Raw genomic sequence first — 16,486 nt, 5'->3', positions numbered from 1 at the left:
TCAAGGACCTTCCTTTCCCCATGAAAATGTGCACCAAATATGGCTTGAGAAGCTCTTCACCTCATAACCATACAACTTCTACAGTCACGGAACTGGAAAGTTAACCAGCACTGCCAGATTGTTGTAAATAGTGAACCTTGATAGTGGTTTGCAGAGTATGTATGTAGATGTGGAGTTGGGGGGGGGGGGGGGGGGGGGTGAGAAAAAATAATGATGCACTATAACAAAGGAATGCTAAGCAGTACAGAGCCTCATAAACAATGTTATTATTAAACATGCACTGTGTGCCAAATTGGAACTGAAACTTCTATGGCAAGTGTGCAACTCTTTAAGCCATCTGAGCACATATCACAAATTTAATTGGCTGCCTTCCAGTCCTACTTATTTCTCCAGACCCTCTCTTTTACTGATGTAGGACTGGCACCCCCAGAAGGGTGGATATTCTAGTACCTTCTGCCACGGAAGTCAAACACGCGGCAGAACAAATGGATGTGGTCAGCCCATAGAGGGCTCCGCCTCCGCAGTGGCTATTCCGCACAACGGCTCTCGCGCAGCGAGGCCGCCACCGCTAAGCCACGTGCAGACAGTGCCCAATAGCTGCTCCCTCCAGTTTCGTATATAGGGACCAGCTCTGCCCTAGTCCAGCAGTCAGGTACTCGCTCTGGATTTCGTTTCTATCTTGGCGGTACTGCGTTCTGGTCGTTGCTCGTTGTTAATATTTGCCTGGCTGTGGTTCCAAGTGGATTTACGTTTCGTGTTTGGTGTTGTGGTTTCCACAAGCCTCCGTTGTCTATCTCTTCCTCGTTGTGTCGCTCATAGTCGGTGATGGTCGGTTGTTGTCAGTCTCGTCCTGTGTTTATCCGGTGGTGCGTGCTCCATCTCTGGCGGCTTCCCCGCCTGGCGGTTCCGATCCGCAGCCCAAGGCGTTCCTGCTCTTGGTTGAGGTTACTACAGATATACTTGGCTTCTCCACAGATTCAGTATTGTTACTGGGATGGGTTTACTTTACTTCATGCTGAGTATAAGCTGTATTCATTGTATGTGACAAGTTAAAACTGTGTAACAAACACACGGTCTGTCAAAACTGTTCGGAAACCATTATACTCTAGGCATACAAGTGAAGTTGATGCAGTCACTATGGTGGCAGCTTGAAAAAATAAAACTGTAAATAACAGATGTGCATTTGACAAGTCTGTTGTGATCAGGTAGTGCTAAGTAGTGGATGTGCAGCCGTAGTGTGTCAATATTGTTATGTCACATATCACAATGTAGCAATGAAGAGAGCACCTCTAAATCAAGCGTTTAAGACATTCTCCAGAATGTTTTGAAGAAGACAAAAGTGTGTGCAATGTTACTATAACATCTCAGTTATGCATTTCTGTAACTGGGATAACAGCTATCAGATGCACATTGTTCCATCATTTGTAGTATACATAACATATATGTCCATTTAACCTCATAGATGTTTGTGTATGGTTATCTCATTCACTGAACAGAGTATCTCCAAGGTTATATGTTACACACATACAGCCACTATCAATGATGTAATGGTGTACATCTGATAACTTTTATTCCAATTATGGAAATGCAAAACTGACAAGTTTCTGTAAGCACTTCTTCACAGTGATATAAAATGTGACACATTTAACATCTTTTTATGTAACAGCTGCATACTTTAATGTTACACACTTTGTTATGAGTGTTTTTATTCTTCTTTCAAACAATGGAAAATCCAGGCTGGAATCTCACAATATTATGAAAATAAAAGTTGCTATGCACCATATAGCAGAGATGCTGAGTCGCAGGTAGGCACAAATAAAGCTTTTGGCCAGTATGGCCTTCATCAAAAATAGACAAAACACATACACACACAAACACACACATATTCACTCACTAACTGATTCACTTGCTCTCACAAATGCAACTCACACACATGACTGTAATCTCAGGTTACTGAAACCACACTCCTATTCTTCTTTGGTACAGTGGACCTGATGTGGTCTGATCCTATACTGAAACTGATTCTCTTTTCTAAAATATACTGATGCAGCTGTGTATTGCATAATGCAGTTCGCAGTATTCGTTAAGGTTGTACAATACCACATCCATAAAAAAAGTGCAATAAAAATTTTACACAGCCAGTATTCAAAAATCAGTCTAAAGGCATTTCTAATAAAGCACTACTTTAATTCTGAGCAAGAATTTTTAAATATACAAAACAGTAGTTTTCTTTAAATGTATATCAATAACTAAACTTAGAATTTTAAAATATTCATATATTTCCCTTTTTTCTTTATACTGTATATCATGTTATATAATTTTGACTTATACAACAGTCCTCATGCAATCTGCACTGTACACTAAAGCTGAATCAATAAATATGTTATACAAAACAAGAAACACCACCTTGTGGGTGGGTTAGTGGGGTCCTCCATTGAATCCTTTCCACAGTGATGATATTCCCACTTACCCATGACACAACCTCTGGTAGTGATGTTCAGAAATAACATGCAGAAACTTAGTGATGATGAAAGTTTGGATCCGGTCTTGAGGTGTACTCTGATACGCCTGCTAACCGAAAGCAGGAAATCTGGTTTTGAATCCCAGCTGGCCACAGATTTTCAACTGTTGCTATGAGGGGTAGCATTAAAGTTTTAAATATAACCTTTAAAAATAATCAGCAATGCCCATGAACTTAACAATGCTATTAGCCCATCTCTACATACTCACTCTTCAAAGTGACTAATTTTTCACAGTGAAGGATGATTTGGCATACATCTTGGCTGTAGAAGTATGTATATTTGGCTGTTCAGGAAATGTTCAACATCAAAAATCACCATACAACCATCTATATTTACATGATTACTCTGCAATTCACAGTTAAGTGCCTGGCAGAGATTTCATCAAACCACCTTCAAGCTATTACTACACCACTACAATCTCAAATAGTGCACGAGAAAAACCAACACTCAAATCTTTTAGTGTGAGCTCTGATTTCACTTATTTTATTATGATGATGATTTTTGCCCTTGTAGGTGGATACCAACTAAATATTTTCACACTCTTAGGAGAAAGTTGGTGATTGAAATTTCATGAGAAGCTCCTGTCACAATTAAAAACACCTTCATTTTAATGATTTCCAACCCAATTCATGTATCATAACTGTGGAACTCCCTCACCTGTTTCATGATAATAGAAAACAAAGCTGCCCTTCTTTGAACTTTTTTGACATCCTCCATCAATTCTATCTGATGGAGATCCCACACTGCACAGCAATAATTCAGCAGACAGTGGACAAGCATAATGTAAGCAGAGTCTTTAGTAGACCTGTTGCTTTTTCTAAGTGTTCTACTAATAAAGTGCTTTGATTTGCTTTCCTCACAACATTGTCTATGTGATCCTTCCAATTTAAGTTATTTGTAATTGTAATCTCTAAATACTTAGCCAAATTTACAGCATTTAGATTTGTGTGATTTACTGTATAACAAAAATTTAGTGGATCCCTATTAGTATTTGTGTGGATGACTTCACACTTTTCATTATTTAGAGTCAATTGCCACTTCTCAAACCATACAGATATCTTGTCTTAATCACTTTTCAATTGGTGCTGATAGCCAGTCGACTTTACTAGACTGTAACTAACAGCATCATCTGCAAACAATCTGAGAGGGCTGCTCAGATTGTCTCCTAAATCATTTATGTAGATCAGGAACAGCAGAGGGCCTATAACACTTCCTTGGGGAACACCAAATGTTTTACTTGATGACTTTCCATCAATTGCTATGAACTGTGCCCTTTCTGACAGGAAATCATGAATCCAGTTACACAACTGTGACAATACCCCATATGCTTACAATTTGATTAGAAGGCGCTTGTGAGGAATTGCTTCAAAAACCTTCCAGAAATCTAAAAAAATATGGAATCAGTCTGACATTCCCAGTTTCTAGCACTCATTACTTTGTGAAAATATAGAGCTAGTTGTGTTTTGTAAGAAAACTATTTTCTAAATCCATGTTGAGTGTTTGTTAATATATTGTTTTCTTTGAAATAATTCATAATGTTCTAACACAGTATATTTTTCAAAATCCTACTGCAAATCTGTCAGTGACATCTGTCTATAATTCTATGGATTACTTCCATCTCCTTTCTTGGATATTGGTGTCACTTATGCAACTTTAGGTATGGATATTTCAATGAGTGATCAGTTGTACATGATTGCCAAGTATGGAGTTATTGTATCAGTATTCTCTGAAAGGAACCTGACTAGTGTAGAATCTGGACTGAGGCTTCGCCTTTATAAAGTGATTTAAGTTGGTTTGTTACACTGAGGATATCTTCTAAGTTACTCATGCTGGCAGTTGTTCTTGATTGAAATTCTGAAATATTTACTTTGTCTTCTTTGGTTAAGGAATTCCAGAAAACTGCATAAAATAATTCTGTTGTCATGGCATGGTCATCAGTAACATCACCAGTGTTATTGCGCAGTGAAGGTATTGGTTGTGTGCTGCTGCTGGCCTACTTTACATACAACCTGAACCTCTTTTGGCTTTCTGCCCAGTTTCGAGACAGAATTTCATTGTGGAAACTATTAAAAGCATCCCACATATAATCAGTTACCAATGGCCAAAGCAGTCCCAGAAAATCCTCAGCATCACTTCTCCCAATGACGGTCTGGTCAGATCTTCGCTTCTTTCGGTGGTGGTGAACTGACATTTTCCAATTGTTCGGCTTGCTGCTGCCTCAGTTCAACTGGCTTACTGAATGGAATGGAACGGTGGCAGAACTCAGCAGGCAATGACCTTTGTCAGGATCAGAATACTGTGCAAGATGTTTAAAGCTGATATGTTACTGACATATACTTTTTCCACTACTACCTCAATTGTGATATGCTGGTCTTTGTGCACTGGGGCTTCCACTCCTCTTAAGATTCCCTGTTCTTCACATAGAGATGGTCTGCCACTCTGCTATTCACAATTCAGACTTGTTTGACCACAGTGGAAGTGTGTGCCACCTAACTATTGCAGTATATGATGTTGCACTGTAGCCTAAACCTGCACCAACTCAGCACAGATTGTTACAACATTATTTTCCTTCAAACATGGAAAATAAATTACCACACTATACTCCACTTTATCAATACATTGCACCATACTGATTTAGTCACCTTGTGCTATTCTACTGTGGAACAGGGATTTCAGTGTGTACTAGGACTGCAGACATGTAACAGCAAACAAACAAAAAATTAATTATGTAACTTCAAACAATGTAGGGAAAGACTGACTGCTACTTACCACAAAGATAACATGCTAAGTTTCAGACAGGCACAGTTAAATGGCACTTACGCATAAGCTTTTGGCCACAGTCTTCATCCGAAAAAGAGAAACACACACACCATTCATTTACACAAGCAAGCATACTTCACACACACGAGCCCCAACTCTGGCAGCTTGTATCCAAGCTGCTGGAGCTGGCGGTCATGTGTGCATGAGATGTACTTTGTTGTATGAATGAATGGTGTATGTGTCTCTTTTTCTGATGAAGGCTGTAGCCAAAAGCTTATGTGTAAGTGCCATTTAATTGTACCTGTCTGCAACTTAGTGTGTTATCTTTATGGTAAGAAGCAATCTAACTCTTCCCACATTGTTACTTATGTAGCTTTATTTTTTTATGCAATAATTAAAACTTTATGACTATCCCTTTGTACACCGCCATTTATCTGCAAAGAGATGAAAACTTGTAATGCGTTTAAAGTATGTGTCAAAGAATGAACACAGTCAAAGCTCATATTTTTATGTGAAAAAGATATAATTTGTTTATAACTATGAACAAGAAGTCCATTGACATGGCAATGTCAACAACCCAAGTAGGTGACCAAAAGATAAAATGAAAGAATAAATGAAGTAGTCACAGGTGAACTGCAGCTCTCCAGTGCATCAGACTGGCAGTTTTGCACTTTCCATAATCTGTGGCAAGTGGGTTGCAGACAAAACAGAGAGATACTCCACTTATGCAAGACATTGTTTTATTTTTCCAAAACACAGAAGCACTTTCTGTGGTATATATAAGGTGGACTTTTTTATTGCTCCATCTAACAATTATTATAATATACTAATATTACAATTTCAGCTTAAATCTATTTAAATACATATAAAGAAGTTATAAATAGGTGTCCAATTTTACATTGGTTTACATATATAGGGAATGACACATATCACCTGACTGACACACAAAATACAGAACATTTACGCTACAGCAAAAATTAGATCACAAACACTAGTTCGTAGAATAAATATTTATAGAATTATACAAATAGCATATGTGGTACCAAACAATCATTTTTATGCAGATAGCTTTACAAGTAACACCCATTTTGACAGCCCATCATCTGCAAACAAACAAAAACTTTAAGAATGTTTACAGGCCACTGTCAACAGCATCAATATACTTGGAGAAATGCATGGTAAACACTGTCCTGTATTATAATATATTTATTCACAACCGGTTTCAATTACTGATCATCTTCACAGTGGAAAATTATTGTGGCAACTTCTCATGTCATACACACTATTTAAATAAAACTTGCAAAGATACTTCACGTCACAATACTGGCTAAAAAACTTTGCAAAAAGAAATTGTGTGACAGCAGTAAATGCACTTAGTGTTGTTACATGGTTTCATTTTTCAATGTTTTCTGTTTGCATAAGCCAGTATTATTTACATGTACATGTACATCAACATACATACTCCACAAGACACCACACAGTACGTGGCAGAGGGTACCCTGTACCACAACTACTCATTTCCTTTCTATTCCACTCAGAGACAGACAGAGCAAAAAACAACTGTCTATATGCCTCTGTATGAGTCCTAATTTCTCGTGTCTTACCTTCATGGACTGTACATGAAACGTATGTTGCAGCAGTAAGATAATTCTGCAGTCAGCTTCAAGTTGTCTGAACTTTCTCAGCAGTGTTCTTCAAAATGAATGTCTTTTTCCCTCCAGGGATTCCCACTTGAGCTCCTGAAGCATATCTGTAATGCTTACATGCTGATCGAATCTGCAGGCAACAAATCTAGCGGCTCGCCTCTGAAATGCTTTGATGTCTTCTTTCAATCTGACATGGCGCGGATCCCAAACACTCAAGTAGCACTCAAGAATAGGTCACACTAGCATCCGATATGTGGTCTCCTTTACAGATGAATTACACTTTCCTAAAATTCTCCCTGTAAACCAAAGTTGACCATTCCCTACTAGAACAACCTCATTCCATTTCATATTGCTTTGCAATTCTACACTCAGTTTTTTAAATGATGTTACTGTGTCAAGCAGGCCACTGCTAATGCTGTATCCAAACGTCAACAGTTTGTTTTTGCTATTCATCTGCATTAACTTACATTTTTCTACATTAAAAGCCACCTGCCATTCATCACATGAACTAGAAATTTTCTCTAAGTCTGCTTGTATCAGCTTACAGTCGCTTATCTTCAACATCTTCCTGTATACCACAGCATCATCAGTGCTGTACGCCACAGCATCATCAGTGAACAATCATGGATTGCTGTCCATCCTGTCTGCCAGATCATTTATGCACTCTATGTGATCAAAGGTATCCAGGCACCTGGCTGAAAATGACTTACAAGTTTGTGGCGCCCTCCATCGATAATGCTGGAATTCAGTATAGTGTTGGGCCACCCTTAGCCTTGACGACAGCTGCCACTCTCGCAGGCATATGTTCAATCAGGTGCTGGAAGGTTTCTTAGGGAATGGCAGACCATTCTTCACGGAGTGCTGCACTGAGGAGTGGTATCAAAGACGGTCAGTAAGGCCTGGCACAAAGTCGGCGTTCCAAAACATCTCAAAGGTGTTCTATAGGATTCAGGTCAGGACTCTGTGCCGGCCTGTCCATTACAGGGATGTCATCATGTAACCACTCTGCCACAGGCCATGTATTATGAACGGGTGCTCGATCATGTTGAAAGATGCAGTCACCATCCCTGAATTGCTCTTCAACAGTGGGAAGCAAGAAGGCACTTAAAACATCAATGCAGGCCTGTACTGTGATAGTGCCACACAAAACAAAAAGGGATGCAAGTCCCCTCTATGAAAAACGCAACCACACCATAACACCACCACCTCCAAATTTTACTGTTGGCACTACACACGCTTGCAGATGACATTCACCGAGGATTCGCAATACCCAGACCCTGCCATCAGATCACCACATTGTGTACCACGCTTCATCACTCCACACAATGTTTTTCCACTGTTCAGTCGTCCAATGTTTACCCTCCTTCCATCAAGCAAGGCATCGTTTGGCATTTACCGGCATGATGTGTGGCTTATAAGCAGCCACTCGACCATGAGATCCAAGTTTTCTCACCTCCCGCCTAATCGTCATAGTACTTGCAGTGAATCCTGATGCAGTGTGGAATTCCTGTGTGATGGTCTGAATAGATGTCTGCCTATTACACATTGTGACCCTATTCAACTGTCGGCGGTCTCTGTCAGTCAACAGGTGAAGTTGGCCAGTACACTTTTGTGCTGTACATGTCCCTTCACATTTCCACTTCACTATCACACTGGAAACAGTGACTGTAGAAATCTCGTGTACAGACGTACGACACAAGTGATACCCAGTCACCTAACCACGTTCGAAGTCTGTGAGTTTTGTAGGGTGCCCCATTCTGCTCTCTCATGATGTCTAATGACTACTGAGGTTGCTGGTATGGAGTACCTGGAATAGGTGGCAGCACAATGCACCTAATACGAAAAACATATGAGGGTTGTACCAAAAGTAAGGTTCCCATATTATGTATGAATAAAAAAACATTGTTTATTGTTATTAATTTATACATCTTCGAAAAGCTTACACTTTTGTCTATTTTTCAACATAGTCTTTTTTTTTATTAAAAAAAATGCGGTGCTCCAGCATTTGCATTCCTAAGTCAAAGAAGTCTCCTGCCAACCTGTTGAGGAAGCGTATGACCTCTGCTCGGACTTGGGGAAGAGGTGATAATTGCTAGGGGCTAAGTTTGGGCTGTAAGAGGGATGGGGCATAACAGTCCACCCTAATTTCTTCAAAAGCTCCTGTGTTAGATGAGCGGCGTGGGGTCGAGTGTTATGAAGGAGCACCACTCCTGCCTTCAGCCATCCTCTCTGGCGATTGTGGATTGCTCGCTGGAGTTTGGTCAATGTTTCACAATATCTGTCTGAGTTTATAGTCGTCTCATGTTGCATCAAACTGATGTGAAGTATCCCCTTCCGATCCTAAAACACAGTTGCCAAAACCTTCCCTGCCGACTCGTTTATTTGAATTTCTTTGATGGTGGTGAACCGGAGTGATGCCACTGACAAAATTGTTATTTTGTTTCAGAGATGTAATGAAATGCCCATGTTTCATATCTTGTGATGAAAGAGTCCAACAACTTCTCCGTGTTGCGTCCCCCCTCACATTGTTGAAGAAACTTCCGAGCACAGACAAAGCGTTGCTCCTTATGTCCACCAGTCAGCATCTGGGGGACCCAGCAAGCACACACCTTGTGATAACCCAACATTTCTGTTAAAGTTCTTTCAATTGTGCTGTGGGAAGCTTCAGGAATGTGTTCAACAATTTCATGGACAGTGACCATCCAATCTTTGAGCAGCTCACTGTTGATATTCTAGACAATTGCACCCGAAGCTGGAGGTCTTCCACTACGATCTTAATCGTGAACTTCTGTGCGGCCCTCAGCAAAAGCCCTGCATCATTTGCGGATGTGCTGAACGGACACGCATTCTTCACCATACATTTCAGTCAGTTGCTGACGAATCTCCACGGGCGGTAACTTCCTTGCGTGGAGAAACCAGAGTACTGCTCAAACCTCACACTTGTGAGGAGCAATGACAGTGCATTTGTACTATCCTCCTGCTTGAATGATTTTTTAAGCTTGGAATTTATAACTTTGGCCTTTCTTTTGCTATCTGCCACTGTCAAACCAGACTGGTCAATGAAAGACAGAACGGAAGCCATAGAACCATTTAGCAATTTGACACAGGACCAGAATTTATGGGATTCTCCGTCATATCTTTAGCCAAGCTATGGCAATGGTAGCTATTGTATGCCTCATCCACAGATCTTTTCACAGACACACAAGTCTCTACTAATCTTTGCCTGTCATGATTTGTGCATCCTATTTTGAACGGAGAGTGCAACAGCCTTTGCTCCTCATCATTTTCTGAATTTCATTATTAAACCAAGATGGGTCTTTTCCATCCTTAATCCACTTAGTAGACACATGCTTGTCCAGAGCATGATTTATAATATGTTTAAACTTCGTCCATAAATCCTCTATGTCCACCATTCTGGAACTAAATGATTGCAGTTCATTGTCTAAGTGAGACACGAACAACTGCTTATCTGCTCTTTCTAGCAGAAACTCTTTCCTAGCCCTTTTGACTGAATTATTAACTTTTGTTGCCATTATGGCATGAAGTATGGTTTTCGAATTTTTGCATGTCAGCTACGGCATCTTTTCTGATTAAATAGCATGTATGACATGTGAATTTGTCACGATGTTCTTCAACAGTGAAGATGATCAATGATCGAAACCGATTGTGAATAAATATATTGGTAGACAGCACAATGTCTACCATGCATTTCTCCATGCAAACAAAACCTGTTCCTCTTTTTCTATTTCTGACCCATTTCAGACAAAAAATCATGTTATTTACCATTTTGATTATAATTTTTTATTATTAGCCTTGTTCCTTGTTATTTTAAATGTGTTAAGAGACCTTTGTAACAGGCATTATGACAACTTTACATACATTTTTATTTGTTTTGTGACAAAACGCCAAGTTTAAACCATCATCTAACATGTTATTGCAGCTGTTTGCTCTCATTTGTTTTGTTTTGTGTTTATTTGAAGGACAGCATGTGAATTTCAAACTGTTATTGTCATGGAGGATTTTTATTGTGTGTATCTGTGGGTGTGGGGGATTATTTATAAAGCTTCCATTGTGGCAAATAGTGCTTTATTGCAAAGGAATGTGTATTCATTTGGGACATTTTATACACACACATCATTTTATGTATCAGATATGTGACATCTCTCATTAACTACATACATAAACCAATGCAAAATTTGACACACAATTATCACCTATTTATATGTATAGAAATAACTTTAAGCTAAAATTCAAATATTACCATATCATAATAATTTTCATACAGAACCAAAAAATTCTACTAAAGGTAGCGCAAAAAGTGCTGAAACATGTTTGAGAAAAGTAAAAGAAATAGTATTTTTCAAAAGGCAAAATATCTCTCCAGTTTTTATCAGCAAGCACAGAAAAGCAGAAGGGCATCAACATACTGAAAGATGGTTTGCAGACAAGTGTGCTTACCTGCAGAGCCACCTGCAGCTATCTGCATGGCAGCCTGCTTGAGCAGCTTGGTGCTGTCCGACATCGTGGGCCACTAATGCCAGTGCAGGTCCCAGTGTCACTGCCACACACAGGGAGACGCGCTCTCTTCAGCTGCCTGGCAGGGAGCCCTGTGGACAGGAGCCTATGTACACAAGCCGCTATAAACAGCTGCTGCATCAGGGAGTGCAGATAACACACTCTGTCTGTGATACCAAAGACCCCCAGGAGATAACATAATGTTATGTATCTTCCACTCAATCCAGCTACAAGAGCACACAGAGAAACCCAAAAAACTACAGACACTGAAAATCTGAAAGAGCCAATAGTTGATAAGTGAGCAAAACTGTCTTACAGTGAGTTTCTGTGAACCCTGCAACAGCATACATTCACAAACCATTCTTTCCTTGTGTAGGAGGTTTATCAAAAATAATAAAAAGCTTTTGTTGTTAATGAAGAAAAATATAACATTAAAATGATAAACTTCAGGGTTGTGGACTGAGTCAGGCTCATTTTTTGTGAGCTCAGATTGTTCAATGGAGCTCAGTTTTCCTTTTTAAAGTATTAGCTACAGTGAATGTTACACGGTACTTCACAAATGAAGTCCTGACTAGGCAAAACAAGAAAAATTATCCAATGTGTATATTCCTTTGAGTGTGTGGTTCACAAAATTCTACTTTTCAAACTAAACTGTTAAGCCATTAATGGCATCCATCTTAGATGGAAGGATTCTTACCATCATAACAATAAGCAGGTAGTCTCATAGACAGAATGGGACAACATATCATCTGGTGTTCCACAAGGGTCAGTAATAGATGTACTCTCATTCTTAACTTACATTAATAACCTTCCAATGAGTTTAAATAGTGGTTCAAAACTGTAATGTTTGTTAATGATGGAAGCATACTAATCAAGTGCCCAAATTAACTTTACCAGGCACAAATCAGCTGGCAGCTGAACAGGGCTACAAGTGGTTCATAGATAACAGTTTGTATCTTAATCTCACAAAGACATGCTCAATTTCAGAAAAGCAAAAATTATCTGCTAGCATCAGAAGTATACATGAGTGGCCATATACTAAATAAAACACGGTGTGCAAACTTTCTTGGGATCCAACCACTTAGTAAATTAAAACTGAGCCAAAAGACAGGTAGACTAATCAAGAAGTTCAGCTCAGCATGTTTTTCTCTTAGAGGTATCTTGCACTGTGTTGGCCTAAAGCCAAGTCTGTTGATTTATTTTACACTCCACACTATCTTATTGATTTATCTTCGTGGGCAATGAATGCACAAAAAAATTTAAAAATAAAATAAAATAAAAATAAAAAAAAATTCAGCAGAAACATGCAGTAAGAATATTGTGTGAAGTAGATACGAAACATCTTACAGCAACCTTCTTATGGAGTATGGAACTCCAATTCTCACTTCCCAGAACATTTACTTCTGACTGGTATTTTTTGCTGATGATAGAAAACAGTTTGTGCAAGACTATGAGTAGCACAATCGCAATACAAGATACAAAAATAATTTTCATACACTTGGCTCCTTGTCTAGAGTTCATAGGATTGTTATATATTTTGCTGCAAAGTTCTTATAAAGGTTATCTATATAAATCAGAGTGTATGTACATATGTTCAGGATCTCCTCCCAAATGCCTAGATCGATTTCAACCAAATTTGGCACAAAAACAGCAGGCCTCATGAGTATTAGCACTGTAGGGTTTATAACCTTCTAGCCCCAATAGGAGCAGAGACAGGGCAAAAACGTGTTTCTTTCAGCCCCGGGAATATGGGTTGTTCTGCAGGACAGACTTGTTGTTTAGGAACAGCATCAACATGCCAAATCAACCACCTCTGCAGGGCAGCCTACGTGCCAGGGGCAAAAAATGGTTTTCCAGGCACCAATAGATGAGCTTTCCTAAATGACAGGCATGTTGTGGCCTATTTCATCGACCTGCTTTGCATGGCAGCCTGTATGTCAGGCCTCTGATGTGTAGCCTGCTGGGCATGACAAGCATGTTGTGGAAGTAGTATCAGTGTGCCTTAGTGAACTGTACTGCAGGGGATATGTGTGCTGGCACACGTGGCTAAAGAGAGACAGCAGCAGGAGGCAGGAGAGGATGGTCAGAGGGAGGGAGGAGGAAGACATGGTGGTGGAGAAAATATGGACAAAGAGAGGGAGAGGAGAAGATAAAGAGACAGAGAGAGTGAGGAGGCAAAGATAGACAGGTAAGTGTGGGGAAGAAGTGGTGGACACAGAGTGGGGGAGGAGGAGGTGTATTCTATGTATGTGTCACAATATTATGGAAGGGAAAGTTATCACTCATCATATAATGGAGATGCTGAGCTGCAGATAGGCACAACAAAAAGACTGTCACAATACAAGTATTCGGCCAACAAGGCCTTTGTTGAAAATAGACAACAGTGTGGATTCAGCTGCCAGAGACTGCAGTCATTTATTTGTGAGTTGTGTTTACATGTGTGTATGTGTGTGTGTGTGTGTGTGTGTGTGTGTGTGTGTGTGTGTGTGTGTGTGTGTGTGTGATCTGTTTTCAACAAAGGCCGTGTTGGCTGAAAGCTTATATTGTGACAGCCTTTTTGTTGTGCCTATCTGTGATTCAGCAATTCCAATATACGGTGAGTGGCAACTTCCCTTTTCATAGTATTGCTACTTTCCATCCTGGATTTTCCATTGTTCAATTCACATGTCTAAATCTATCTACATCTACATGGATATTCTGCAAATCTCATTTTTTGTGCCTGGCAGAGGGTTCATTCTCTATTATTCCAATCTCGCATAGTGCACGGAAAGAATGAACACCTACATCGTTCCGTACAAGCTCTGATTTCCCTTATTTTATAATGGCGATCTTTCTTCCATATGTAGGTTGGTGTCAACAAAATATTTTCACGTTCAGAGGAGAAAGTTGGTGGTTGGAATTTCGTGAGAAGATTCGGTCGCAGTGAAAAACACCTTTATTTTAATGATGTCCAGCCCAAATCCTGTATCATTTCTGTGACACTCTCTCCCATATTTTGTGATAATACAAAATGTGCTACCTTTCTTTGAACTTTTTCAATGTACACCATCAATCCTGTCTGGTAAGGATCCCACACCATGCAGTGGTATTCTAAAAGAGGACGGACAAGCGTAGTGTAGGCAGTCTTCTTAGTAGGTCTGTTACATTTTCTACTCTAAGTGTCCTGCCAATAAAATGCAGTCTTTGGTTAGCCTTCCCCACAACATTTTCTATGTGTTCCTTCCAATTTAAGTTATTCATAATTGTAATACCTAGGTATTTAGTTGAATTTATGGCTTTTAGCTTAGACTGATTTATCGTGTAAGTGAAGTTTAACGAGTTCCTTTTAGCACTCATGTGGATGACCTCACACTTTCCATTATTAAGGGTAAACTGCCACTTACCGCACCATTCAGATATTTTTTCTAAATAATTTTGCAGTTTATTTTGATCTTCTGATGACTTTATTAGTCGATAAACAATAGCATCATATGTATCAAATGCACAAGTGTGTAAAGCCATGAGAAAAAGGCTGGTAAATATATAAAAGACACACCTGATTTATGATTTCTGGCACAGCAACATGAAGCCTAAAGTATTGGCTCAAGGTGAACGAAATTTGGCATGAACAATCTTTGTGTGATGATGACCTTAGTCACTCACTATGAAATGATTTTTCAAAATTACCTTACAAAGATGAAACAAAGTTTTTTTTTTTTTTTTTGCTGGATCAATGGAAAGACTAAATCATCGGTATATTGCTTCTAGAAACATGACATTTGAAGGAAACATTCTTTGTGTGACACAGACACCTGACAAGAAAGAAATTTTTGAAATTCAGTCCCTGTTGTTGTCTGTTGTGGCCTTTAGTCCAAAGACTGGTTTGGTGCAGTTATCAATACTAGTCTATCCTGAGTGCAATCCTCTACATCACTGAATGACTACTGTAATCTACATCCATTTGAACCAGCTTACCGTATTCATCCCTTCGTCTTGTCGTACAATTTTAACCCCCCCCCCCTCCCCCCAAACTTCCTTCCAGTACAAAACAGGCAATTCCTTGATGCCTCAGACTGTTTTGATTTTATTTTATTTTTTATTGGTCCAGTTATATAATACAGCATAAATTGTACAATTGATATTGAACAGGTCAAAGATAAGTTACAATAATACATAGTATTAACACAGTAGTAGGCAAATTAAAAATATGTACCTATTACAATTAATTTTCTTATGTATGTGAGTTGAGTATCCCCCAGAAAATGATCCCATATCTGTGACAGAATAGAAACAGTGCTTTATTAGAAATGCCTTTAGTTTAGCTTTAAATACTGGATGAGTAGCATTTTTTTTTTATTTTGTCTGGTATCTTATTGTGTAGTATTACACCAATGTTAATTATGCCTCTGATAGGTGGTTGTTCTGTTATATTTTTGATGTGTATTTGATTTCCCTGTAGTACTATAGTTGTGTACATATTTATTCCATAGCAGTTTGCCTGTTTTCAGGTGGTAGTCCCTAGTGAACAAGATAGTTTCACAAATGACTAAACTTGGAACATTTAGCACACCAATCTCAGTAGAATGGGATTTACAGGAGTCTATCTCTTTAAGGCTACAAATTATTCTTAGAGCTCTTTTTTGCATTCTAAAAACCTTTACACTGTGAGTTGAGTATCCCCCAGAAAATGATCCCACATCGGACTAGTGAGTGAAACTGTGCATAGCATGTCTGCAGTACTGTTTTTTTGCTTGTTGTAGCCTTGAAAATTCTTAGGCCATTGCACACAGATGATAGTTTTCTAGACACGTTATTTATATGTGTGTCCCACTTTTAGTCTTGCAGAACCCATACACTCAAAAATTTTGTGACACTTACATTTTCTAGAGGATCATTTTTTAATTGTGCTTGAATAGACATTTGATTATTTGGAGGAATTAAATAAAAATCAACACACACAGTTTTTTTCAGTATTTATAATAAGTTTGTTTTTTGTGAACCACTCAGAAAGTCTTTTCATAGAACTTTCTGCCGCGGACTGTAAAGTTTCTGGTGGACTGGATG

The 16,486-nt window shown here is 39.0% G+C and overlaps 1 protein-coding gene across 3 annotated transcripts in view; it reads right to left on the bottom strand.

Moving 5' to 3' along the window:
* Window positions 1-16,486, bottom strand: part of LOC126291699 (mitochondrial 2-oxodicarboxylate carrier) — a 77,346-nt gene that overhangs the window by 42,800 nt on the left and 18,060 nt on the right. For all 3 annotated transcript variants that reach the window (XM_049985332.1, XM_049985331.1, XM_049985330.1), the window contains exon 2: window positions 11,387-11,535. In XM_049985332.1, coding sequence (XP_049841289.1) covers window positions 11,387-11,450 — 64 coding nt within the window. In that variant the 5' untranslated portion in view covers window positions 11,451-11,535. The remainder of the gene's footprint in view (window positions 1-11,386; window positions 11,536-16,486) is intronic.

Source organism: Schistocerca gregaria, chromosome 9 (assembly GCF_023897955.1).
Source record: "Schistocerca gregaria isolate iqSchGreg1 chromosome 9, iqSchGreg1.2, whole genome shotgun sequence".
In the NCBI taxonomy this organism is placed as follows: Eukaryota; Metazoa; Arthropoda; class Insecta; order Orthoptera; family Acrididae; genus Schistocerca; species Schistocerca gregaria.
Note: the sequence above shows the minus strand (reverse complement) of the source record. Positions and strands in the feature narration are given on the sequence as shown.